Source organism: Solanum dulcamara, chromosome 10 (assembly GCF_947179165.1).
Source record: "Solanum dulcamara chromosome 10, daSolDulc1.2, whole genome shotgun sequence".
In the NCBI taxonomy this organism is placed as follows: domain Eukaryota; kingdom Viridiplantae; phylum Streptophyta; class Magnoliopsida; order Solanales; family Solanaceae; genus Solanum; species Solanum dulcamara.
Window position 1 is genome coordinate 14,200,512 of NC_077246.1, and position 25,736 is coordinate 14,226,247.

The 25,736-nt window shown below is 33.1% G+C and overlaps 1 protein-coding gene across 1 annotated transcript; it reads right to left on the reverse strand.

Moving 5' to 3' along the window:
- Positions 1 to 9,091: 9,091 nt before the first annotated feature.
- On the reverse strand, positions 9,092 to 24,602 carry LOC129871312 (high mobility group B protein 10-like). Its single transcript, XM_055946215.1, has 6 exons — positions 24,313 to 24,602; positions 22,512 to 22,590; positions 11,585 to 11,747; positions 11,412 to 11,489; positions 10,563 to 10,921; positions 9,092 to 9,466 (listed from the first exon to the last, which is right to left on the reverse strand). Exons 1-6 carry the CDS (start codon positions 24,495 to 24,497, stop codon positions 9,380 to 9,382), a joined length of 951 nt encoding a protein of 316 aa, XP_055802190.1. The 5' UTR covers positions 24,498 to 24,602; the 3' UTR covers positions 9,092 to 9,379.
- Between the last annotated feature and the right edge of the window lie 1,134 nt (positions 24,603 to 25,736).

The following is a 25,736-nucleotide window of genomic DNA, read 5'->3' on the forward strand; positions in this document are numbered from 1 at the left end:
ATCAGAAATTTTATAAAATAGTATTCAAGCATTATATAAGAAAAAAAGGAAATTGATAAATGAGTGCACTGAAAATTTTAAAATCGAACAATGTGTTATTAATATTTTTTTATGAATAAATGTACCAAAATTTTTAAAATTAAACTACACAATATTTAGCTTAAATAATTATATGTAATTTAATATAAAGTGAACGAACAAACCAAAAGAGAGGGGGAGAGAAAATTCAACTTAAAATAAAATTATTTTTACGTTTCAAGTTTTTACCAACATTTAGTAACGATAACAATAACAACAAAATGTGAAAAATAGGAGCAGAATTTATGAAATCTTCTTTTGTTCGCTTTTAACAGCATTATAAAAAAATTAGAATTTACTAATTAACTTTAAATTAAATGATTACTTTAAGTTTATCTTAAAATTTAAAGAAAGAAATGAAAGTTAAAATCAAATTCAATGAAAATTCGATTAGCTACTAAACTTTCATTTTTTTCTTACAGTTTTAAGTTGTAGGTTTCTAATTAAAAATTATTTTGATAAATAACATTTGAATTATGTCAAAAATAACAAATTGATTAACTAATATTTTGAGAGTAATTTAGTTATCCTTAGACAATCATAGGTTCAAGTTAACAATTTATTCTTCTTAAGAACAAAAAAAAAATAGGGCTTGGTGTTTGGAAAAAAAATCCGATCATTATAGGGTTGGTTTGGTTTTAACTAAAAAAAGTCAAACCGAACTCAAATCGACCCGATTATAAATATACTACTTTTAAATTATGTTATACATAAAAATATTTATTAAAATGTAATTTATAAATATTTTTTTAAAAAAATCATAATTTTTGTTTTCTTTCTTACATTTAGATTTGGACTTGAGAAGCTCATCTAAATAATATACAAAAAAAAGGTCATCTTATAAAGTTATATTATAAAGTTAAAACTTCAAACAGTGTTCTGCATCTATCTTATATGTTGATATTTTATACTAGAACTCTTTTTAAGAAGTACTGTTTTGTGCTTTTTATTAGATACTATGAAAAATCCGAGAAACCCGAAAAAACTGAAAAACCCGAAAAAAATTGAAAAACCCGAGAAAAATTGATATAGAAAAATCCGACTTTTATTGGTTTAGTTTGATTTATAGATTTAATAACCCGATACAAATGGTTTGATTTGATTTGTAAAAAATTCGAACCAACCCGATCCATGTACACCCCTACTACGTACACAGTGGGTGGACGTTACCGAAGAGCATGAAACCATTGGGCCGCACCACCATGTTGTTTCAAGGGATCCAAGGTATGATTCTTTCTCATTTCTCTTTTTTCGTTAGCACTTCTTTTATTTTATTTTTTATATTTTTATTAAAAAATAAAAGAAAAAAAATAAAATAGGAATAAAAATAAAAAAACTCAAATAATGATAATCAAAGAAATAAAAAAATGACGTATGAAAAGGATTATATTATGGGTGTCAAATAGGCAGGTTGGGTTGAAATTGAGAATATTAAAATTGGTTGAAATAAAATCGAGTTGGGTCATGACCTGCCTAAATTTACTTTGGGCTCAAATGAGTTGCACTAAAATTTGGGTTGGGTCATGACCAGCCCAATTTGACCCGCTTAATCTCAATTATTTTAATATATTATCATTTGCCTTTTCTAACCACAATTTGAATTCCAACTCAACAAAATAAAAATAATAATTTACAAATGGATAGATTATTACTGAAAGATATAAAATAGATAGTAATTCATATCTTTAATATGAGAACATACATTATACCAATGCAAATAAAAAGCCTTACAACATGTTGAAATTGCAGATTAAGTTGAGCTCAATTGAAGATTCTTTTAAATGAATTATGGTTTGAATGGTTTGAGATTGAATTCAATACAAATTATCATGAGCTCAACCCATAAAAGTTTGGGCTGATTGGGCGGGTTACCTATATTTAGGCTCATTTTGACACCCCTAGATTATATATATCCCTACATGAATTTTTTTAAAATTAAAAATCAAAAAAATAATTTAAAATTAATTTTTCACTTCTATTATAAAAAAGAGTATATGTGAGCCACTTTTATAATGATATGGGGTTCGAATGAACCCCTAACTGTAAGGTGGCTCCACCCCCGGGTAGGAGTATGTGTGAGCCATTTTTATAATGATCAGACTCTTTTCCCTTTTACTTACTTATAGACACGGTATTGTTGCAGTAGCCGGATACATAGAAAATGATAAAATCACAACTGCTATATTTAAAGATAGCTAATAAATAGTAAATAAGACAATAATAAAAAGAACACTAGAAATTTACGAGGTTCCACAAAAAATTATTTTCTTTTGCGTAATCCTTGGACACAATCAACCAATATTTATTTCACTTCAAAAAAATAAAAGTGAAATGCTACAAGAGAGAAAGAAGATCAAATGTCTTTGAAGATGTAAAGACAAGTGAGAGGTGTGATTCAAATGAATCAAGAGTTATCTATTTATAGGAATGAATTCTTCTTCTTCATGTCATTCATGACATCACTATGTGTCAAAATGTCAAGGTTTAACTTATGAAACTATTTTATGGTTTGCCAAACTTTCACCTACAAAGTTACTACCTTGATTTTTTGTATCAATGAAGAATTATCTTCCTACCAAATATTCAAATTAATTCATCTAGAATCTTGTCAAATTTAACAAATCTCCACCTTGACAAGATTCTCCATTTTCAACTCTTTCAACAATAACTTTTGATTGTGTCTTCAACCTCAATATTCAATGTTCAACAATGTTGATCAATTTCAAACAATATTGAACTTGACTGCAGTCACCACTTTTGTCAACATATTGGCAGGGTTATCTGTAGTTCAAATTTTCTGCAAAATGACTCCACCTTCTTGTATGATATTTCGTACAAAATAATATTGGCCATCAATGTGCTTCGTCCTTGCATGATAAATTTGGTTTTTTGCTAAGTGAATATCACTTTGACTATCACAAAATATTGTGATATCTTCATGTTCAATACCAAGCTCTCTAAGCAACCCTTGAAGCCAAATTGCCTCCTTCGCAACCTCTGTAATTATCATGTAGTCTGCCTTAGTAGTAGACAAAGCAACTGTTGACTACAACGTAGACTTCCAACTTACTTATGTGTTTGCAATAGTGAAAACATAATCAATAGTTGATCTTCATTTCTCTCAATCACCTGCGTAATCTGGGTCACAATATCCAACACGATATTGACTATCTTCCTACTTGAAAATAAAATCAACATCTACAGTATTACGAATACACCATAGAATCCATTTTACAGCTTGTCAATGTCCCTTTTCAGGATTATGCATATACCTGCTTACAATTCTCATAGCATGTGAAATATCTGGTCTTTACAAATCATGGCATACATTAAGCTACCAACAACATTTGCATATGGTACTCTTGACATATATTCTAGTTCAGCTTCAGTTTTTGGAGACATAGCATCACTAAGCTTAAAATGAGGAGCAAGCGGAGTGCTAACTGATTTCGTTTTCTCATTCATACCAAATCGATTTAGTACCCTCTTCAAGTATTCCTTTTGATATAAAAAAGATTTTCCTTGAATATCTATCTCTTTTAATCTTCATGCCAAGAATTTTCCTCACCTCACCTTCATCTCAAACTTATTTCTTAGTTGAGTTTTCAACTTCTCAATTTCCTATTGACTTTTAGAAGCTATCAACATATCATCAACATACAGAAGAAGATATAAAAAAGATCCATTTTTAAGCTTGTGCAAATACACACAATGATCCTATTTGCTTCTTCTGTATCTTTGCTGCAACATAAACTTGTCAAATCATTTGTATCATTGTCTAGAATATTATTTTAATTCATACAATGATTTTTCAAGTTTGCACACCATATTTTATTTTTTCATCAACTTTGAATCCTTTTGGCTGAGTCATGTAGATTTTCTATTCGAAGTCCTCATGTAAAAACATAGTTTTTACATACAACTGAACTAGTTTCAAATTCAACTATGCTATCAAAGTCAACAAAATTCTAACAAAAGAGTGTTTCACGACTGGAAAAAAATACCTCATTATAATCAATTTTCTTCTTTTGAGCATATCTTTTGCCCACCAATCTTACTTTGTAGCGAACATCATCTTGGTTAGAAAATTCTTATTTCTTTGAATATATCCATTTGCACCCAATTGCTTTTTTCCCTCCAAAAAATTGATCAATTTTCATGTGTTTTGATGAAGGGACTGTATTTCTTCATTCTTGACTATCCTCCACTTATCTTTTTCTAAACTTTGGACTGCGTCTTTATAAGTGATAGAAATGTCATCATTTGCAATTGAGTCTGCACAAGCCACAATATATATATGTAGAGCAGGTTTTCTTATTATTCTTTTTGGCTTGCTGGTTGCTATTGATTTAAATTGTGGTTGAGGTTGTTGATATGGAATCTCCCCCTCAACTAGCTCTTCTTCCAGAGGAAAATATTCTGTTGTTTTCTCATTTTTCCTTTATGTTGGGAAAAATTATTTTTTCCCTCAAACTCCACCTACTTTGAAGCACCATCAATTTTTTTTGACATCTTCAATCGTTACCTTATTTGTCAAGGCAGATTCATTAAAGGTAACATCCCGGCTGAAAATACTTTTTTTTGTTTCTGGACATCATACATGGTATTCTTTAATTCTAGAAGTAATTCCCATAAATAGAGCTTTCTTTGCTCTTGGGTTCTATTTTGAATCTTTTACATGATAATATGCAATTGAGCCAAATACATATAAAGAATCATAATCTTCAGCAGATTTTTCATACCATTTTTCTAATGGTGTCTTGCCACCAATAGTAGTAAATGATAGACGAATAATGAGGTGGCATGCATATGTTATTACTTCAGCCCAAAATTCGTTGTCCAAGCCAGCAATGAACAATATACACCGAACTTTCTTTGCCTAAGCCAGCATTGGACAACATACACCGAACTTTCTCTAGTAAAGTCCGATTTATGTGTTTTGTCACTCCATTATGTTGTGGTGTATTTCTAATGGTGAAATATCTGACGATGCCATTATCTTCACAAATCTTCTAAAAAAGATCATTTTTGTATTCTGCACTATTGTTTGTACGAAGACACTTGATCTTTTTTCCACTTTGAGTATTTATCATCACCTTCCATTTGAAAGAAATGCTCAATGCTTCATCTTTATTTTTCATCGTATACATCCACAACATTTGAAAAAAGTCATCAACAAAGGTTACAAAATAGTGTTTTCCACCTAATGAAGATGTTTTGGAAGGATCTCAAACATCAGAGTGAACATAATCCGAAATACCTTTAGTATTATGGATAGTTGTTTCAAATTTAACCCTTGTGTATTTTCCCTTGATACAATGCTCACAAAACTTCAAGTTGCAAGTTTTTACTCCTTTCAGCAATTTGTGATCTAATAAAGTTTTCATGAATTTCCTCCAACATGTCCCAAGCGCTTATGCCATAGCCTGGTCATTGTCGCCTCCTTGTCGTCACTGGATATTGTTGTTGTTCCAATAATTGCTACCTTGATAGTGGTACATGTCATTGTTTCTTTGAGTCGTCTTCATTATCTCCAGGGCATCAGAGCATATTCTCATTACCCCATTGTCTGCAATGAATTTGAATCCCTTGACTCTAGGGCTCCTACAGAAATAAGATTTTTCTTCAAATTCGATATGTATTAAACATCTGTTAATGTTTTACTCAATCCATCATGATTCCTTAATCGGATTGAACCAACAACATATGTGGTAAGAGGATTATTATTTGTGGTGTGAATAACTTCACATTCTCTTTTTTGTAAATCAATAAATCAGTCTCGATTGGGACACATATGATAGTTACAAGCTGAGTCCATCAACCATACATCAAATGATTTGGATGGCTTCGTTGTAATTAGTGATAAATCAGAATCATCACAATTAACTACATTTGAATTCATGACCTTTCCATTGCTTGGTTTGATCTTATTTTTTTAACTTTGAATAGTCTTTTTTTTTCGTGTCCCTTTTCTCGGCAAAGGCACATTCATCTTTGCTTGGTCTGGATCTTGACTTGGATCTTCCTTTCTCCTTTTCTTATATGATTTTAAGAACGACCTCTCACGAATAGTTCTCCTGCTTCTCCATCCTTTTGTTTTTCACTCTTGCTTTGTTCATAACTATACAAGGCAGAACAAACTTCTTTGAGAGATACTTCATCATTCCCATGAAGTAGAGTAATTTTAAGGTGCTCAAACTTATCGGGAAGTGAACTTAACAATATTAAGGTCATATATCCATCAGTAAAAGTTACATCCATATTCTGTAAATATGTCGCCAACTTAATAAAGTTGGTGATATGATCATTTATTGTGCTATCGAGAATAATATATGTGAAGCGTAACAGTCTCTTTTTCATGTAAAGTTTATTTTGACTATTTTTCTAAAATTTCTCCTCTAGTGCATTCCACAATTTACTTGCAGATTTTTCTTTGTGTATGTATACTTTTGTTCTCTTACAAGGTAAGATCAAGTGGTACTGCAAGCAACACAATTGATACTCTTCTAATCTTCTTCTCCTACACCGTTTGACTTCTTTTTTTTATGGCAATGTCTAACCCTTGTTGAAAAAGGACATCACGGATCTCGCGCTGCCACATTTCAAAATATTCGGACCAATCAAAAATTTCAACTACAAATTTTGTATTTGACACAATTCTTTTCATATATAAGCGAAGATATCAACGATGACGTATTATTGACATTTGATGTGGACTCATCATTTTTTTTATCTTCTATTTTTGCTTCAAATACTATTTATTAACTAACAATTGCAAAAGCCCAAAAGTAAATCTTTTCTGATGTGGAAGTTCATACTATGCTGCAATCACAGAGCATACTGAGATAAAATTTTGGCTCTGGTACCAATTATTGCGGAAGTCGGATATATAGAGAGTAATGAAATCACAACTGTTGTATCTAAAGATAGCTAATGACTATTAAATGAGACAATAAAAAGAACACTATGAATTTATGAGATTCGGCAAAAGTTTATTTTGTTTTGTTTAATCCTGAGACATAACCAACTAATATTTATTTCACTCCTAGAAAATACAAGTGAAACACTACAAGAGAGAAAGAAGATCAGATGCCTTAAAAGATGAAAAGACAAGGGAGATGTGTGTCTCAAATGAATCAAGAACTATCTATTTATAAGAATGAATTCTTCTTCTTGATGTCATTCATGGCATCACTATGTGTCAAAATGTCTAGGTTTAATTTGTGAAACCATTTTATCATTTACCAAACTTTCACAAAGTTACTACCTTAACTTTTTGTACCAATAAAGAATTATCTTTCCACTAAAATATTCAAATTAATTCATCTAGAACTTTGTCAAATTTAATAGGTATAATTTTTCAGGAAAGAATATGTGTATGACCACCTTTAATATACCGTAGCTCTGCCCCTGCTACCAAGGATATTTTCATATCCCCTCCACTTTTATCTAATACTATGGCTAGTTGGCATATGGTACAATCAACGAAATAATATATCTCCAAGATTCAGCAGACAATAATCGAGTTTGGAACCTAAATGATGTAAAAAAAATAATCAATTGAACCTTAATAATGGTTGGAAAAAAAACTTTAATAATGGTCAAAAAAGAAAATTGCATTGTGTCAATCGATTTTTTTTTTTAACTTGAGGAGACCCAATTCACACACAAGCGAGCATGTCAATTTGAAGAATGAAAGAGATGAATATGGGATAAAATTTTCTCTGTACTTTTATTGATTCACGATTGTTATATTTATACAAGAAAGAGAATTGAAAGGATAAAAACAAACCTATAAAAATGTATGTCTATTTATGATTGGCTAATTGAATAACACACTTGTACAGAAAAGAGAATATGTTGAATTCTATTTACAGCTCATATGGATCTCTTGCATAGAAGAATCCATATTTGACATGTCTTTCTTATCATTTGGACCAACCACATTTGATCATCATTAATTATCGCCAGACAAAATGAAAATCAATTTCTACGTCTTTAGTTAGTTTGTGAAACACCAAATTAGGTGCGATGTGGATCACCGCTTCACTGTTGAAGTGCATGTAATTGCATTTTCTATCTTGACCTCTTTTTATCCCCAATCTCCCAATTTAAGGTTGTAACAAAATATAAATTTAAAATTTACTAAGAATTACATTTTATGCACCACTTTGAAAGACGATTTATCCTGTTATCAACTCAGAGTGTGTTTTTCGTTTAAAGTTTTTTTTGTCTAAGAAGTGAAATCTTTGCCATATAAAATATTTTAATTTAATCCTCCCTATTTTGATTTTACCCACCATTATATTTTGAAGTCATTTATTATTATCGTTTTAGGCAAATCATCTTGTATGTGTACTTGAACTTATGGGAACTGCAACATAAATTTCAATTGTTAAAATACTTCAAAAAGAGTCTATGACGATGGTCTACAACGCATGCAACTCAAAACTACTACAAAAAACATACCCAATATATCTCTGATGGGCTCTAGAGAGAGTGATTTATACACTTACCTTACCCCTATCTTTGTGGGGTAGAAAAATTATTTTTAATAAAACGTTCAACTCAGAAGTACCATGCAAAATAGTATTGTTAGAATTTTGCGCTTGATTTTCTTACCATATATGAATGTTATGTTTCTCATGAAAGAAAAACAAAGCATTACCATAATTGCTTTACCATTCCTAAGAGAAAAATACAATTAGCTTCCATATTTAGATTACTCTTTCCTTGTAGAAAAGTTTGAAACTCTATAAATTGAATACCCTCTTCTCATACCAATAATACAATAATATCCACAATGTAGTAATTAAAGAATTTTGTTTAGGGGGAGATTTCTCTCAATAGTTTTTTTTCTTTTTTATTAGTTTTCATATGTAGGCCAATTGACCAAATCATATAATAATATTATGCTTTTTAATATAATTTGTGTCATCTAATTTATCACCATCATGATTTGCAATTATAAGCTTCCGCATGAAACCTGATTCTTTCGAACCCAACAAATATCTGGAGAAATGCATTACCTAAATGAGCAGAATATCTAACTTACATGGTATGTTGATTGTTCCAAATTTAACAGGAAAATACGCATTATATTGACATGAAGGAAACTGAGATAAAACTTCTTTGATACTAATCTTGTTCCAAAGCCTCTTTCCACTCCCAGAAAAGAAAAGTTAAGGCAGAGCTCAACAGTTCCACAAATTCATCAAAGCCAAATGCTATCTATGAAAACATTGATGATTCCCAAACAAGAACGAAAGATGCAGAAACAAAGATGTCCCACAATCTCAGCTTACGATGGTTGTGCATTGGATGTCTTGTATTCCAGCATCTCAGCCCTATATCTCTCCTTATCTCTCACGCCTTTTTCCTGATAAACCTGCATTAAATATATTTGTATGAGCTGAGAATTGATTCCGATTTACCTCCACATCAAATATATTTACCATGGACATTTAATAACTCCAACAAATCATCTCCATCGCCCTGAGGACATCCAGGAATGACAATTTTACTAAGATGGAGGTCTAGAGGGAATGACTTTATTATTAAAAAAAAGTTGGGAACTGTGCCTTCCACTGGCTTACTCCAGCCATTAACAGCACTAGACTAAGTTTGGAGTGAAATATCTCACGATTTCATAGAAAGCCTTCTTATGTTTTTTCTACGAGGATGCATACTATTGGTAGTTGATGGACTGAACTACCAATAGCCACATTGCCTTGAAACACCCATATGCAACTGTTGAGGCAGGCTGAAGCATTTCTATAACTACAAACAGAGATCCAAAAATTTACAACTCCCTTGATTTCATATTATGTGTCCTAGTTTGTCTGAGCACGGAGTTTAAGAAACTAAGGAAGACTTTTGAATCTTTTGGTCTTAAATTAAATCTTTTAAATCTTTGTGGTCTTCAACATGGCATGTAAGATGTTGGAATTAAAGGGTTACTAAATATAGAAAGTGACATTCTTTTTTCTAAACAAACTAAAAGGACATTAAGACGCATAGATTGAAATAGAGGAAATACCATTTGTCACAATATACTAGTATGTGGAAACTACATTGAACAACAAAGGCATGACTAATGAAGCCCCCCTCCCTAATGTTTTTTTTACTGAAATGAGGCAACTTTTGACATTTGGAACCATAAAATGCACTGGAATGTCACAGTGACGGGTGGTTAAAACACACCATACCTTTGCAACTATGCTGTCAAAATACAATCAAACTATGATTGCTTAGAATTCACACGAGAGAACAAGCAAATAAAGGACTAAGTTACTGTACAATGACAGTAGCAACATGTAAACTATCTCCTTGTAAAAAATTAAATCCTCGTTTCACTATCATCTTTTTCAGAAAAAGAAGGTTAGAGTACCATAACCATTCCAGCTGGCAGATGCAGTTTGTGCACAAATATTAAGCATTTAACATAAAAAGTGAATTTAATGTGTCAAGCCATTATATCCAACCTGTTTCTCGGCCTCTGTGAGTTGACTCCAAAGAAGTCCAATCCTTTTGCTGATAGCTCTCTCTTGCCCCTGATATGAAGGTTTCAGCCTTGCATAATGCTCAGCAAAGAAAAAATTATAACCACTTCGATTAGACTTGGGTCGAGAGGGGTCCTTAAAAGCCACTTGTCTTTTCCTAATCCGTTGGGAAGGTCTAGCCAAAGTATTAACCTTTTGGAATTGATGTGGTAATGCAGGTGTATGATACAGTACACCTTTTAAATTCTCCGAGCCCAGGTTCACAGTGATTACATATCCGTAATCAAACTTTGCATCAATTGTTCCTACCAGTGAATTCCCATCCTCCAGATTATAACTCTCTGCAAGTTGCATGATAAAATTGGATAGCAATTACACATGATAAATATGTCTAGCCACTATTAAACAGGATATTACAAACACATAGGAGCTAAAGAAAAAATAAATTAAAAATGAAAAATCAAAGTTGCAGGAGAGAAAAGCAATCCTCCTACAAGCAACATCAAGTTTCAATACTTCTTTGTTGGAGCTCTTTTGAATTTTCAAACAAATAAAAGGTGATGTACTCCATCTCATATCAAAGTAACGGGATAAAACAACATAAACAGGAGTCAGGATCCAGTGGCGTAGGCACCTATGGGATAGGTTGGCCAATTGGATTGTCGAAAATTATACTATGTATATAGAAAATTGCACGAAATATATAGGTCAAATATTATTTTTCATAAATATATATATATTAAATCTTGGACTTCTTAATGAAATTTCTGACTTCGCCACTGTCAGGATCTCATGAAAGAAAATTAAGGCTTTAAAAGATTGGAAGCACACCTGAACATTGATTTGTAGCAGCACTATCATCATTAGAATGTTCAGCTGCAGAGCCACTGACATTTCTATTTGTAGGATCTGCAAAACATATAAAGCAACAACTTTCCAGTTTTTATTTTACAACAAAAACATTAAAACAGATATAGGTAATTGATTGCAAAGTTTCAAGATACCAGCCACAGAAACAGAAGGCTCTGCTTTCCGAAAGTAATAAACCTGCTCAAAATGATAAAGCATGGATAGATAGTACTTCCGCAGGACAAATGAAGCACTGGTCACAGAAGACGGAAATCTGAATATTCCTTTCACCTCCCCCCATTTTCTCTCTCTAATAACCTGCAGCAAGTTCACAATAAAAAACCTGAGTGAATACAAATCACATTACATCAACCATATTAAGGGTGAAACAAAATTATTTTGGTCCTGATAAGGAGAAAAAAAGTAGGTTCGAGAATGTCAAACCAGCAATAATTTCACTGAATTAGGTATGAGAAAATCAGCTGACACAGTCCATGAGAGCTTGAACAAGAATAAATTAAAGGTAATACAAACCAAAACCAGTAGGTAATATCAACTGATGCCTTCTTAATTCTTGTTCAGGCAGTTGACAGATAGAACAAAAAAAGAACCCATTTAGGTGACACTGACACACAACACCACCAGATTTGTAACTTCTCCACCAACCACAAATTCTAGATGCTCTCTCTCCTGTCTGAGACGGAAAATACGACTGACCTTCTATATCATCTATTTATCTCTTCACCGGCTGCCACCAACAAATGTGCTCCGTCCCATCTATTTCTCCGGCGACAACGCCTACTGCAAGTTTCTCTTGAGGGCGACTTTTACCAGCGTAGTTGGGGTTCCCTTCTTTCGTTATTGGTTCCGGCAGCGTCGTTTAGGGTTGCGGCATCAGTTTATGCAGCAACAAAAACGAGCAGCAACAAAAACGAGCAGCAACTCCGGCAGGATTCCACCAGTCCGACAGAAAATCAATCACCTCATATTCCCGTCTCCTTCTGTCTTTCGTCCTTTCTTTGCTTGGAGGTTTTCGCGATTTGCACTAATGTTTTACTGAGCATAATTGTGTTCATTAGACTAAATTTGTATCCAGATTATATCCTGTCATTGTTGGTGTGACTTGTTCTACTTCCCCGCCTCTATTTTTCAGTTTTGCTACCTGCCTGTTCATTGCTTAGTGTATTTCTTCTGTTCTTTCTTATAAACCTTAGGGGTCGTTTGGTAGGATGCATTAAAAAAATAATGCATGCATTAGCTTGGTGTACTACTATTGGTACACTTTTTCAATCTATTATACACTCTATATAGTATTATGCTATGTATAACTAATACATGAAAAACCATGGTATTAGCAATGAAACCAGTTTCAATGCATGCATTAGCATGGTGAAAGACATAATTGCCCCTCAACTTTTTCCACATCCTTTCCACCGTATTTGTGAAGAGCATTTTTGTAAACAAATAAATTTCTGGTGGAGAGCACAAACGAGGAGGAAAATAGGGAAAATAGAGAGAAATATAATGGCGAAGAAGGAAGCGAGATTAGCGGTTACAATGGCCAAAACGATAGTTTTTGAACGCTTATATGAAAAACTACAAAACAAAGGTGGAGATAAGAAGTCGTATAGGCTTGCTAAGGCAATAGAGCGGAGGCCTCAAAACCTAGACCAAGTAAAGTGTTAGGACAAGTAAGTATATGTACGATGGAGCCAAGACACGGGTTAGGAGTCTCGAAGCACTTTTCATTCGTGATGGGGTTGCATGGAGCTACGCTTGGTCTGTTTTTATTTGCCTTAGTGATAGATGTACTGACACAACATTTCCAAAGGGAGGTTCCTTGTCGTATGCTATTTACAGATGACATAATATTAATTGACGAGACACACAGCGGAATGACGATAAGCTAGAGGTTTGGAGAAAAATCAGTTGGGGTCTAAAGGGTTCAAGTTGAGCAGGACGCAGGTAGCATACTTAGAGTGCAAGTTTAGTGATGTTACCCATGCGGTAGATGTGGAAGTGAAGATTGATACTCAGGTCATCGCCGAGAGAGGAAGTTTCAAGTATCTTGGGTCTATAATCCAAGAAAATGATGAGATCAATGAGAATGGTACACATCGTATTGGAGTGGGGTGTTTAAAATGGAGCCTCGTATCCGGTGTCTTTTGTGATAAGAATGGTCCAACAAGTCTTAAAGGTAAATTTTATAAAGTGGTTAGATCAACTCTGTTGTATGGGGCAACTCGCACGTCTAGAAGATGAAAATAAGGGAAATGAGAATGTTAAGATCGACGTGTGGGCATACTGGGCGAGATAAAAAAATATTGAAAATTTGCTAGGTGAGATAAGATTAGAAACAAAGATATTCGGGACAAGGTGAGAGTTGCTTCAATGGTGGACAAGATGAGGAAAGCAAAGCTAAGATAGTTCATGCATGTGAAAAGGAGATAGCAGGTGCCCTAATGAAGAGATGCAAGAGGTTGGCTATGGTGAATCTGAGGAAAGGTAGAGGTAGGCCAAAGAAGTATTGCGGAGGGGTGAATAGACAAGAATTGAAACACCTGCAGCTTATCGAGGTCATGACAATAAGAGGATATGGAGGTCGAGGGTTAGGGTTAGGGTATAAGGCTAGTAGATAGTCGCATTGTCTTGTTTCCCTTACCATTGATATTGGTATTTTTCTCTCCTACTTTCTTATATTTCGATTTTATTAGTACATGTTGTTTCTTTTGCTTTGGTTATCATATAATTTGTTGGTGTTGTTGGTACGCTCTATTGTAATCTCTTTTCGCTCTTGTTTTGTTATGTTTTACTTGAGCTGAGGGCCTATTGAAAATAGTCTCTCTACACCATCACAAGTACGGGTAAGGCTGTGTACACCTAAGTTGCTCAGACTCGAGTGCAGGTGTCCGACACGGGTGCGGATCCGCATGTCGGATCCTTCATGATCAAAATTTTAAGATTTCGGAATATGGGATCTCAACACGGATATGGGTGCGGAGACTAGACAAACAAAAAAATAAAAATCTAAAATTATAGCTATAAAAATATACATAAATATGAGACATTGTGGAAAACTAGATTCGATGCCTCAAACATACTATTTGGATCAATATTATAATATTATTTGTCATTACCCCTCGAAAATCAAGATAACACTCCATATCTATTAACATTCTACCCTAATATGTGACCTCCCCATCCTTTTATCTAAGGTCATGTCCTCGATAATTTGGAGTTGCGTCATGTCCTATCTAATCACATCTCTCCAAGACTTTTTTGGGGTTCGTGGCTTTGTTTGGCTTTCGAGGTGGGTTATGGATTACTCATTTAGCCTTGGCTAGAGATAGTTTATTGTGTAAAGTGGATTGGCGTATTGGTGAATACCGGGGATTTGGAAGAATGACTTATTGTGAGTAATCGAGCACCGGACCTAGTAAATAGACATTATATGACTTGATTTGATTATTATTGATATATCACTCTATTTGAAGTTTCCATGGTACCGTGATGAGTAGTGACCCAAGTGCACCGTATCAAAAGCAATCTGCTTATTTGAGGAAGTTAGTGGCCTAAGGGAACTATAGGAAAGAAATATGTTGTTGTAATTGAACTTTTTTTTATCATGATGATCATGCATGCATATTCATTTTTCACGGATCACGGATATGGTACGATGGTTACAAAAGAGTGATGGAAATCCGAGGTCAATACCGGGTGGTGATATTGTGATGCTGTCGAGGTCATTACTGGAGGAGTATATGGACCACGCAAGTCCACCATGTGTCCTAGCTAAGTGCATGTCACTGTGGAGCATATGTATACTTGTAGGATCATTGGTCATTGCATTGCATGCTATCATTTTGCATCGTGGGGGAAACAATCTAACTCCATATTTTGTACTTCCCCACTAATCTATAGCAAATTTCATGAATTAATCTGCATTTTAGTATAATAATTGCGGGTTGCCCAATGCTTTAAAATTGGTATTTTCTCGACTGAGGTTCGATTCGTGCTTGGATTTGGCTAATTTATGGCACATAAGCTTTTGACTTTAAGGGAAAACCGATTTTGAAGTAAATTTCTGATTTTGACCTCATGGCTTGGGATTGACTTTTTCACTTGATTTTAAACCTGAACTTTTGTACGGAAATATGAGTGTCAATAGATTTGTATACTCACATAAAGTATGATTTTGTGAGAGTGGGAACTTTTCAAGGTGATTCAAAAGGGAAAGGCGATCTTGTGAGGGTCCGTGGCTTTGTTAAGCTTTAGAGGTAGGTTATGGATTACAAATTTAGCCTTGGCTTGAGATAGTTCAGAGTGTTATGGGTTGGGCGTATTAGTGAATGCTGGGGATTTGGGAGAATGACTTATAATGAGCAATCTAGGTTGTCACCTAACTTATACACATTATATGACTTGATTTGATTATTATTAATGTATCACTCTATTTGAAGTGTTATACCGTACCTTGATGAGTAGTGACCCAAGTGCACCATATTAAAAGTTAGTGGCCTAAGGGCACTGTTGGAATGAAATACACTTATTCTTGTTGTAATTGAACTTTCTTTACCATCATGATCATGCATATACATTCATTTGTCACTAATCACTGATATGGTACGATAGTTAAAAAAGAGTGATGGAAACCCGAGGTCAATACCGTGTAGTGATATTATGATGATGTGGAGATCATTACTGGAGGAGTATATGGACCTCGCAAGTTCACCATGTGTACTGGCTAAGCGCATGTCACTGTGGAGCAGGTGTATACTAGTAGGATCATTGGTCACTGCATTGCTTTGTACCTTTCTTGTTTATCTGCATTAACTGATGCTCATGTATTTACTTATTGGATGATTCTGGTTAGCTGCTTTATCCCCATTTTGCAAGAGTTAGTGGACTATTATATTGACTTGCGAGATCCATTACATAATTTTTGTGATATAATTTTCTAACTCTAGCTCGATCGGCGTATGATGCCAGCTGAGTACACGTGTTATCGTACTCATACTACTCGTTATTGCATCTTTTTGAGGTAGATCCTAGTATTAGTAAGCCCGGTAGATTAATTTTGTCTAAGGTTGTGTCTATCGGAATTTTTGTGAGCTACCTATCATTCAGAGCAAGCCTATGCCTATCTTCTTCTATCTAGTTTATATGACTTTTTACGACTCAAAGTCTTATATTTTAAAGTACAGGTATTCAGTTTAGATGCTCTTGTACTACCGGTGACACTAGATTTTGGGTGTATTTGTTACTTCCAAACTTCTATTTTATATATGAAAGCTTTGGGTTTTGAGACTTGATTTCACTAGTGTTAATATTTCCGCGTGATAGTTTGAGATTAATTTCGGCGGAGGGTTCACTTACCTACGGGTGGGATAGTGTAGGTGCCATCATGACCTCGAATTTTGAGTCGTCACACCTCTTATTTGAAAAAAGAACCATTTTTCTTTAATATTTTCCATCCCATATTTCATAACTTACTTCAATCGATACATTATTATCAACCTTAAACTAAAAAAATATTATAATCAATCAGAAGTTCTCATACCTTCCCCTACACCTTGAATGACTAAAACTTCTCACAAACATTTTTATCCATCAAAATATTGAAATATGACCCAAAAATGTTTCTTAGGATATACTAACATCTTTTGTATAACATAATTTTTATAAACATTTAATTTTTATAAACATTTTCTGCCAAATGTGCCGGTGTAACAAGTTAATTATTGTGCTTCCTAACTCCAAATATAATCATGGAATATGACGTCTCAAATTTCAATTTGAATTTTAGCAATTTTCAACTTTTTAAGAAAAAAAGTAAAACAATCTCCATAAAACCATATTACACTAGTCAATTTATTTAAAATTTGGAAGCCAACTAAAGAAATTTCTTAATTTGACTACATTGACAATTCTTGTTCGACATCTATGAGCTACACACCTTCAAGTTTTATATATTTTACTCCAAAAAAAGTATTTTATTATGTTTGAGTATCAAATGTGACTAGACAAAGGCATAGGGATACTAGGAATTGTAGTGAAAGCGTGAGAAACTCCATCCTAGATAGAAGAGCAACAAGTTTGTTTAAGAAAGCAGAAGAGTTTTTTATTTTGTGTGATGTAGAAGTAGCCATAATTATTTTTAGGCCTAGGAATATTCAACCCATTGCTTGGAAATCTACTAATCTGGCTCAGGATGTCTTAAAGAGGTATTTAAGTTTTACCGAGATTGAAAGGCTTAAAAAGTTGGACATACATGAAACCTATCTTCAGGGGAAAGTGGACAAGAAAGAAGAACAAATTAGCAAATTAGAGAAAATGAATGAGAAGGAAATGGAACTCCTCTTCAACCAACTAGTGGAGGGAAAGAGTATTAATGAACTTGATGCAAGACAAATGAAAGGTTTGTTAGAGGTGTTTGCTGCTAAAACAACTAAAATTGATGAAAGAAAGAAAGAACTGAAACAACCTCCAAATTCTCCATCCAACAACAAAAATGTTACCCTATCAACAAGTCCAATGGAGGATTTATCCAATGACCCGCAGTTTATTGAGTCTATGGCTACATTATGGGATGGGAGTAGTACAAAGCCTGCACCAACGGAAGGCAATGTCACCAAAGCTGAAGATGATGGACATTCCGAGGACCTCGATTGAGAGTTTAATAGTTATGTTGTTTTTTCATGTTGCTTTTTTTTATTGTGAGTGTCTTAATTTGTTGTATTTTTCTATCCATTTCTTGTTATCGTACTTTTTATTTCAATTATTATTAACGTTATTCTATTTTGTTGGGAAAATGAACTAATGTTGTTCAGTCAACAAACTGCGCATAGCGGGAGCTTTAGTGCACCGGGCTGCCCTTTTTTTTTATATATATTTTATTTCTCTTCAATTTAGCAACTTATGTTATCTTATCTGATACAAAATGTATTTCATGTGCATGTTAAAATTTAGGAATTGATACCCTACAAATAACAACCTTTTCAAATCAATCAAAGAAAATCCTCAATCTTTATGAACTTCCAGGAATAAATTTTCTAGTCTCAACATTCACCATTTTTAGCTAATTTTCTCTCACATATCTCTTCTTCTATGGCTGTCTAGTGTTCTCCTCCCCGTCTTCTCTTCTTCTCTTCCCTCCCTCTAATCTTCTTTGTGGGCCCCCTTGCATCTCCTCCACCACTCCATCTGTTTGAATGATTTAGTGCTTGAAGTTGTTGATAAAGGTTGCCCAAATCTAAAGTTGTTACCCCAAAGCTTTGTTTTAGATGATGAAAATCCCGTGGAGTTTGTTGATTTGAGGTGTCTGAAGAAGGAGCTTCAACTGTAGTTACACCAAGTGGAAGTTTGTATGTGTTGATTTGCGATGAAGGATGGTATTTCGTAGAAAATAGGAAGTTGTTAGTGGCCTCACGATGGAGCCGTGGTGGTTGTTCTAACCTTGGTAACAATTTTAAGCAATTGTTAGTTGTTTTGCTTTTAAACTTGAAATTTCTAGTTCCCAAATCAAAAAATTGTCTTTAGTGAATAATCAGTGCATACTTGATGAATAATCTTATATATATATATATATATATAAAGGAGAATCTTAGGGCCGCCATGTAGCATTCTCTTGACCTAGCATTAGTATTTATGTTTTCCACAAATTTTTGCCATTTATTTATTTAAATGATTTTAAAAATTAAAAAACAAAACGTCCCTTTTACTGGATACCTTGAAACGGCTCCTTTCCCTGCGTCTTTTCCCTTCCCACGAGAACCCCTCTCTCTTTATAAAATTATTATAACGACTTCCTCCCATATTCTTTTCCCTTTTGCTCTTCAATATATTTTCCTACATAATTTTGTGTTCTCATCTTTTTGATTTGTGTTGGTTTTGTGATTTGTTCGTATTGTACATGTTTCTTCTTTTTCCTGAGTTTTGAGCTTGATTTCTACCAACTGAGAAAACTTCAAATTGATCAACAGGTACATACCTAAAATCTCCTATATCTATTTTATATATTGTCGCATTTACACAGAAGTATAAAATAATTTTCTTACTCCAACATCATGCACAGCTTTCTTTTCCTGTGTAACTCATGAATAACATTTTAAGTCTATACATTGGGCCCGCACTTCTTCACTTTTCCTTTTCATAATGAATTTTCACTTTGGTATATAGAGACACTCACATATATATGTTTTACCCATTTCACTTTTTGTCAGTTTTTCCCTTTTTTATTCCTTACCGTATGTAATTTAAGACCTAAAAAGATCTTGAATTTATTGGGATAAACTTTCCTTACCATATGTAATTTAAGACCTAAAAAGATCTTGAATTTATTGGGATAAACTTTGAATTGTATGTCAGAATCTATTTACTATCCCGGAATCTATTTATCAATTCTCCTGTATTTTCTCCTTTATAAAATTCCATCTGCTCCCCAAATAAAAAAAGAAGAAGCCAAAAGCCGCATTTCTTAATTAATCTTAATAATGGCGTCTCTTTCTTTAATTTCTATCAAAACGGCTCGCTTCCTACCCCTCTTCCTCTTCCTCTTCCTCTTCCTCTTCCTCTTCCTCTTCCTTTCCCTCTTCCTCCCCTCCTTGCTCAATGTCATCCCAAAAATGGTTGAAATAAAGCGCATACATCAAACTTCTTGTGGATTGTTAATCGGAAAGAAGTTTTCTTACAATTCCTTTTATATCAATGGAGGAATATATAGTTCGTTAGAAAGAAATTGGAGCAAAACTTGGCTGTATCATTGAATTTCTTTTTGGAATTACTACCCTCGACAAGGATAATGGATAAGGATTATTCTTCTCGGTTAGGGATTCAGTCCAAATTTACTCCTCACCATGGAGGTAAATCTTTAATATCCACTTTTTTGAGATTTTTAGTTCTTTTTCATTTTTATTTGATGTTTCATGTATATCTTTAAATTTTGTATTCTCGCTTGATTTCTGTTTATTGCAGAATCAAATTCGCATTTTCTGTCGATCACTCATAAGATTCATTTAATTTTAGACGGAATATATAAAATTATATTCTTACCCTTGAAGGATTGCAGTTTTAGGAAAATAAGATGCCACATTTTGAGATACAGTGGAGTTTTAGGAAAATAAGATGCCGCATTTTGAGATACAAAAAAAGAGGGTTAGTTAACTTTGTCTATTGTTTTTATATAACGTAATCAAGGTATCATGTAGACACCGTACAATTCAAAATTACTTTAACCAAGGCGGTCACGAAGGAATTGAAAATAACCACCAGTAGGTAAAAAAACCATAGCAATCCAAAAACCAAATAAAAAGACTGAAAAACTAATAGCAGATATTATTTCTTTGCATACAACAACAATAATATAATCGGGTAGGCTCTGAGGAGAGTCAAATGTACGCCAAATCTTGTAATGGATAACTTGTGCTCTTATTCTTCAGTCAAAAGTAGGAAAGAGCAAGTAGTCCTCCTCATATTAAGATTATTTATAGCTCAATCACAGATATGTGTAGGGGTGTAGAACGTTGGCCTACAGAGGCCATCCTGAAACTTTCATTTGATACTCCTTAAGTGGATGTATTACAAGCATGTGTCAAGAGCTTGCTGATATTTCATAAGCTCGCTTTGAGGAGGGTCTACAGAGGTGGCGCCTACAACTTTGTTAGGAAGCTAGTCACTAATGAATAATGATACAAAATAGAATTTATAACTCCTTTATGTAATCCACAAAATTAGGCTGTAAGCTAATACCTATCTTTGGAAAATTATTAAGTGAATAGAGAAAAGAAAATGTGGTTGCAGGTCTTCTAGCAAATTGAGGTGCTATCTGTTTTTTTTTTAATTATAAGTTTGATCTTTTTGTACCCTTGTGCTATTTGGTGTTTTCTAGATTTGGGTTTTGGTTAATGGGAAAATTTGAGGATTTTGGGTCTACCCTTTTGATTTTTCTTTGTATGACCCAGTGTTATCAAAGGCGAAAAGCACAAAAAAGCTCTAATGTCCACTGGGGCTTTAAGCACAGAGCACAAATAAAGTGTGGGCTTTAATGAAAAAAGGTGCAAAGGGAGAAAAAGAAACAAATATATATGTTTAGTCCAAGACCAATAATTATAACATGAATGACAAATATATGACCAAAGAAATTAAAAAAAGGTATGATAAAGTGAAATATCAATTGTTTAGTGTCAATTCTTCAAAAGAGGCTCATTGGCAAGGAAAAATTTGCCTCAGAACCTTGATGACCACACTGAAGCACACATAAAGCGAGGCAAAGTGCTAAACATGTTTTGAGCCTCGCTTCAGGGCTTAAGTGCGCTTAAAGCGCGCCTTTGACAACACTGGTATGACCACCGACTAGAGATTAGTTCAGCTTTTCCTTTGTACTGTTTTTGAAAATTTAAATTTGATTGTTTCTTCCCTTATGACAGTTTTTGATATTTGTTTGGATTTGGAGTTTCAATTAAATGGGAAAATAGAAGATTTGGTTATCACCATTTCAATTTTTTGAGCGTTTATTTTGTGTTGGACCAATTTTTCCTGAACTGATTTTGTGTTATTAGTTGATGAGTTGATTCTTTGGGTTTAAAAACTTTGGCTTTGTTGAATTGGAAAAAGATACTAAGACTGTCAATATACAGGCACAAAATACAAATGCTCATAACTTAGCATTAACATAATTGTTTCGTATCATCTATCCTAGTTTCCTAATTCCTTAGCCACAAGTATAATTTTTTGCAAAGGGGAACATAAATTTAACAAATGAAACCAGAGAAAGAATAGGAAACACTTCACACAACCTTTGAACTAGCATTTGATGGGGATAAGGCCGAAGGATTCAAAGCCCATTATTATATTTTAACATGATTTAGGATATATGAGACTATGACATCCAATGTAATCAGCAGGAAAAAAATTAGTTTCATGTGTTGACATGCTTACATTTTACTGTAGTTTCTTTCTTTCTTTTTTTAGATAAGGCATTTTACTGTAGTTTCATACCGAAGATTCTCTCTCCAAAATTAACATACATTTTAAAGTGAAAGATGATATGTATGTCACTGAAGCAAAATGTTTGTTTGTACATACCTTTTCTATTCCACCTCGAGATGTAACCTCAACAAAAAGACGGTGTAGATCTAGTGGTGTTCCTGCTACAAGAGGGATCCTGTACGCTTGGGAAAGTTAGAATGAAAGGAGGAAAGATCATACTGACGTTTTTGAGAAAAAAGATCAATACACTCCATCATCGTCTTTTTGCTTACTCTTTAAACAGTTAGCAAATTTGACAAATCAAATCTGCAGTTTGATAAATTACAAATAATTCATTCCAATGCCAGCAATAGACTATCAGCAAGGTTACACACATGATATAAAATATCTTCTTTATATATAATTAAATCACAACAGATAAAATCATCATTATGTGTACTTATGACATTTTTTGATGAAGATGTTTACTTATGACATTGTTTCTGAAGGGAATCAATTGTCTCCAGTTTGATCATCCCTTCCTCACAAGATTTTTTTCTTTCTTTTTTGAGAAGTAACTTAGCCTCAGAAGATCTCATTTTCTTACTTCGTCTTTCTAACTTTCTCTAGACATTACACTATTTATCTACTCTTTTTTCTTGTATCGAAGAAGTTTACAGTATACTATGTGCTTTAGTATACTAAATCTCAGAGCCAATAGTTTATGCATGTACATCTACTGAACACAGGCAAAAGTGAACAACAACGACATACCCAGTGAAATCCCACAAGTGGGTCTGGGGAGGGTAGGATGTACGCAGAACTTACCACTACCTCATAGAGATAGAGAACACAGACGAAAGTGAGAGAACAAAAAATAATAACATTCCATAAAATACAGCATAACCCATTAGGTTCATGTATTGATAGTAAAATGAAGTAATTCAAGTCCCTAAAGATATTCAAGGTCAATGGAGTATTTAAATAGAAACAAAAAGCAGCAATGTACTGCATCACCACAAATCAAAGTATAGTATCTATCTGTGGCAATTAAACTTTGCCAATAAAACACAGCACCAACTGTGTGGCGAACTTTCAAATCCTAACAAGATGGGATGTGCACTGAATTATGAACTATTCAACTGAAAATATGAGTGAGCAACTCATAAATACAAGAATGTTAATTTTATGATGTAGGTCCAAGACATCCACAGCATCTAAAATGTATCGGTGTTTACTTGACTAGAAAACTGAATGAAATATGGTTTAGCTTAATGCTTATCAGTGTCCTAACAGATTATGCCCTAAAAAACGCATATTTGTCAGGCTAAGGAACAAAGAATAAGCATTGGGTTATGAAAGTATGATACCACCAGTTCCAGTTCCAGTTCTATGGTCAATAAGATGTAACTAAACTTCGACTCCGATCATTTCTCTCCAAAATGAAGACTTTGAACCTTTCAAGATAGCAAAAGTTAATCTTTATCTACATTGGTTTGACTACAATTTACAGTACTAAAAGAAAGTTGTGTTTATTACGCTTATTACAAAAGACTATCTATGGAACTATTTATTTTCCTACAACTTTGGAAACCTTGTAGGCATACATGTAAAATGAACTTGCAGAAAATAATTCCATCTATACATCTATTTATACATGCACTCGCCTACAAAATCCCCTAACTCGTGAAAGATTATACACCCACCTACTAAAAACGGATCCTAGTACCATCCTAAGACAGCCCTATCTTGCATCGAAAAGGTTTCACACACTATACAACCAGAACAAAAAACAACCAACTTCCTATTTACCCTACTATTTTGTACCTCAAAAGAGATTCCACTTTATGATGCTAAGTAATTTCTCAAATAATTGAAGTCATAAATTAGTAATGGCAAGGAAGAAAATAAGACTAACCGGAAATTGGTAGGCAGTGATGTGGAGAATTGCTCGAGTTTGTTCCAGAAAAGTTGGGAATTTTGAACAATTTCTCCATACTCAGCTTCGGCCTTAGGGTAAGAGAAAGGGTATCCTTGCGACGGCGACGGCGACGGCGACGGCGATTGCTCACATATTTTTTCATCAGCAGCATTGTTAGACATTTTTTCTTGCTGTGAGTAAACTAGAGTTCTAATGACAAATTATAAGTTCATCCCAGAAACAAACAATATGTACTTTCTGTAGCTTTTGCTTTTTATATTCATGAAAATAGCGTGGGTGTCCATCCTATACTTGGTTTGTATTCCTAAATATATAAATAATACAAAGACCAAGTTAAAATTTTAATTTTATGGGTTTTTTATTTTAAATTGGGAAAAGGATCAAAACTGTCCTTAAATTATTTGAAATGAACAAAAATATCCTTCATTTATAGTTTGGTCCAAAAATGTCGTCACTATCAATACTTTAGTCCATAAATGTCATTATTATTTAATTGATCAAAAATGTCCTATTGTTATAAAATTGGTCAAAATGCCATTTTCCGAATAAATATATATTTTTTAAAAAAAATAAATCTTGTTCCTTATAAAAATATTGCTTTTAAAAAACTTTATTCTTGTTTTCTTTCTTTTTAAACGACTTTAAGTAATAAAAATGTAGGAAATTATTTTATTCTTCATAATCTCATTTTATCAATTAAAATAGAATAATTTCATGTACTCTAAGTTTTAACGGATAATATATGTCATATATATAAGACCATAATAAATCCATCATTATTTTTATTCAAATAACGATAAAAAATAATTATAATAAAATAATAAATATTTTAAATGTGCTTTTTCTAATAAATATATTATTTATTTTTTTTGAACACATTTTTTCCTAACAACATTTCTTTTATTAGAAAATGTATAATCTACTCAATTAGAAAAAAATTAAAATATTTAAAATATTTTTTATTTTATTATAATTATTTTTTATCATTATTTGAATAAAAATTAATGTATATATGACATATATTATCCATTAAAACTTAGAGTACATGAAATTATTCTATTTTAATTAATAAAATAAGATTACGAAGAATAAAATAATTTTCTACATTTTTATTACTTAAAGTGGTTTAAAAAGAAAGAAAACAAGAATAGAATTCCTTACAAGTAATATTTTTATAAGGAACGAGATTTGCTTTTTAAAAAATATATATTTATTTGGAAAAGGATATGTTTGACCCATTTTGTAATAATAGGAGCATTTTTGAGTCATAAAATAACAATAAGGGCATTTATGGACCAAACTATAAACGGATGGCATTTTTGTTCATTTCAAATAATATAAGGGCATTTTCGACCCTTTTCCCTTCTAGATTTTATAATAACAATCTTAAGTGATATTAG

Excerpts from the sequence above, each read along its gene's own strand:
- LOC129871312 (XM_055946215.1), bottom strand. The coding sequence starts at position 24,497 with ATGTCTAACAATGCTGCTGATGAAAAAATATGTGAGCAATCGCCGTCG. Across the intron at positions 22,591-24,312 it reads TCACTGCCTACCAATTTCCG|GATCCCTCTTGTAGCAGGAA; the intron begins GTTAGTCTTATT and ends CCAAGCGTACAG. Across the intron at positions 9,467-10,562 it reads TCACAGAGGCCGAGAAACAG|GTTTATCAGGAAAAAGGCGT; the intron begins GTTGGATATAAT and ends TATTTAATGCAG.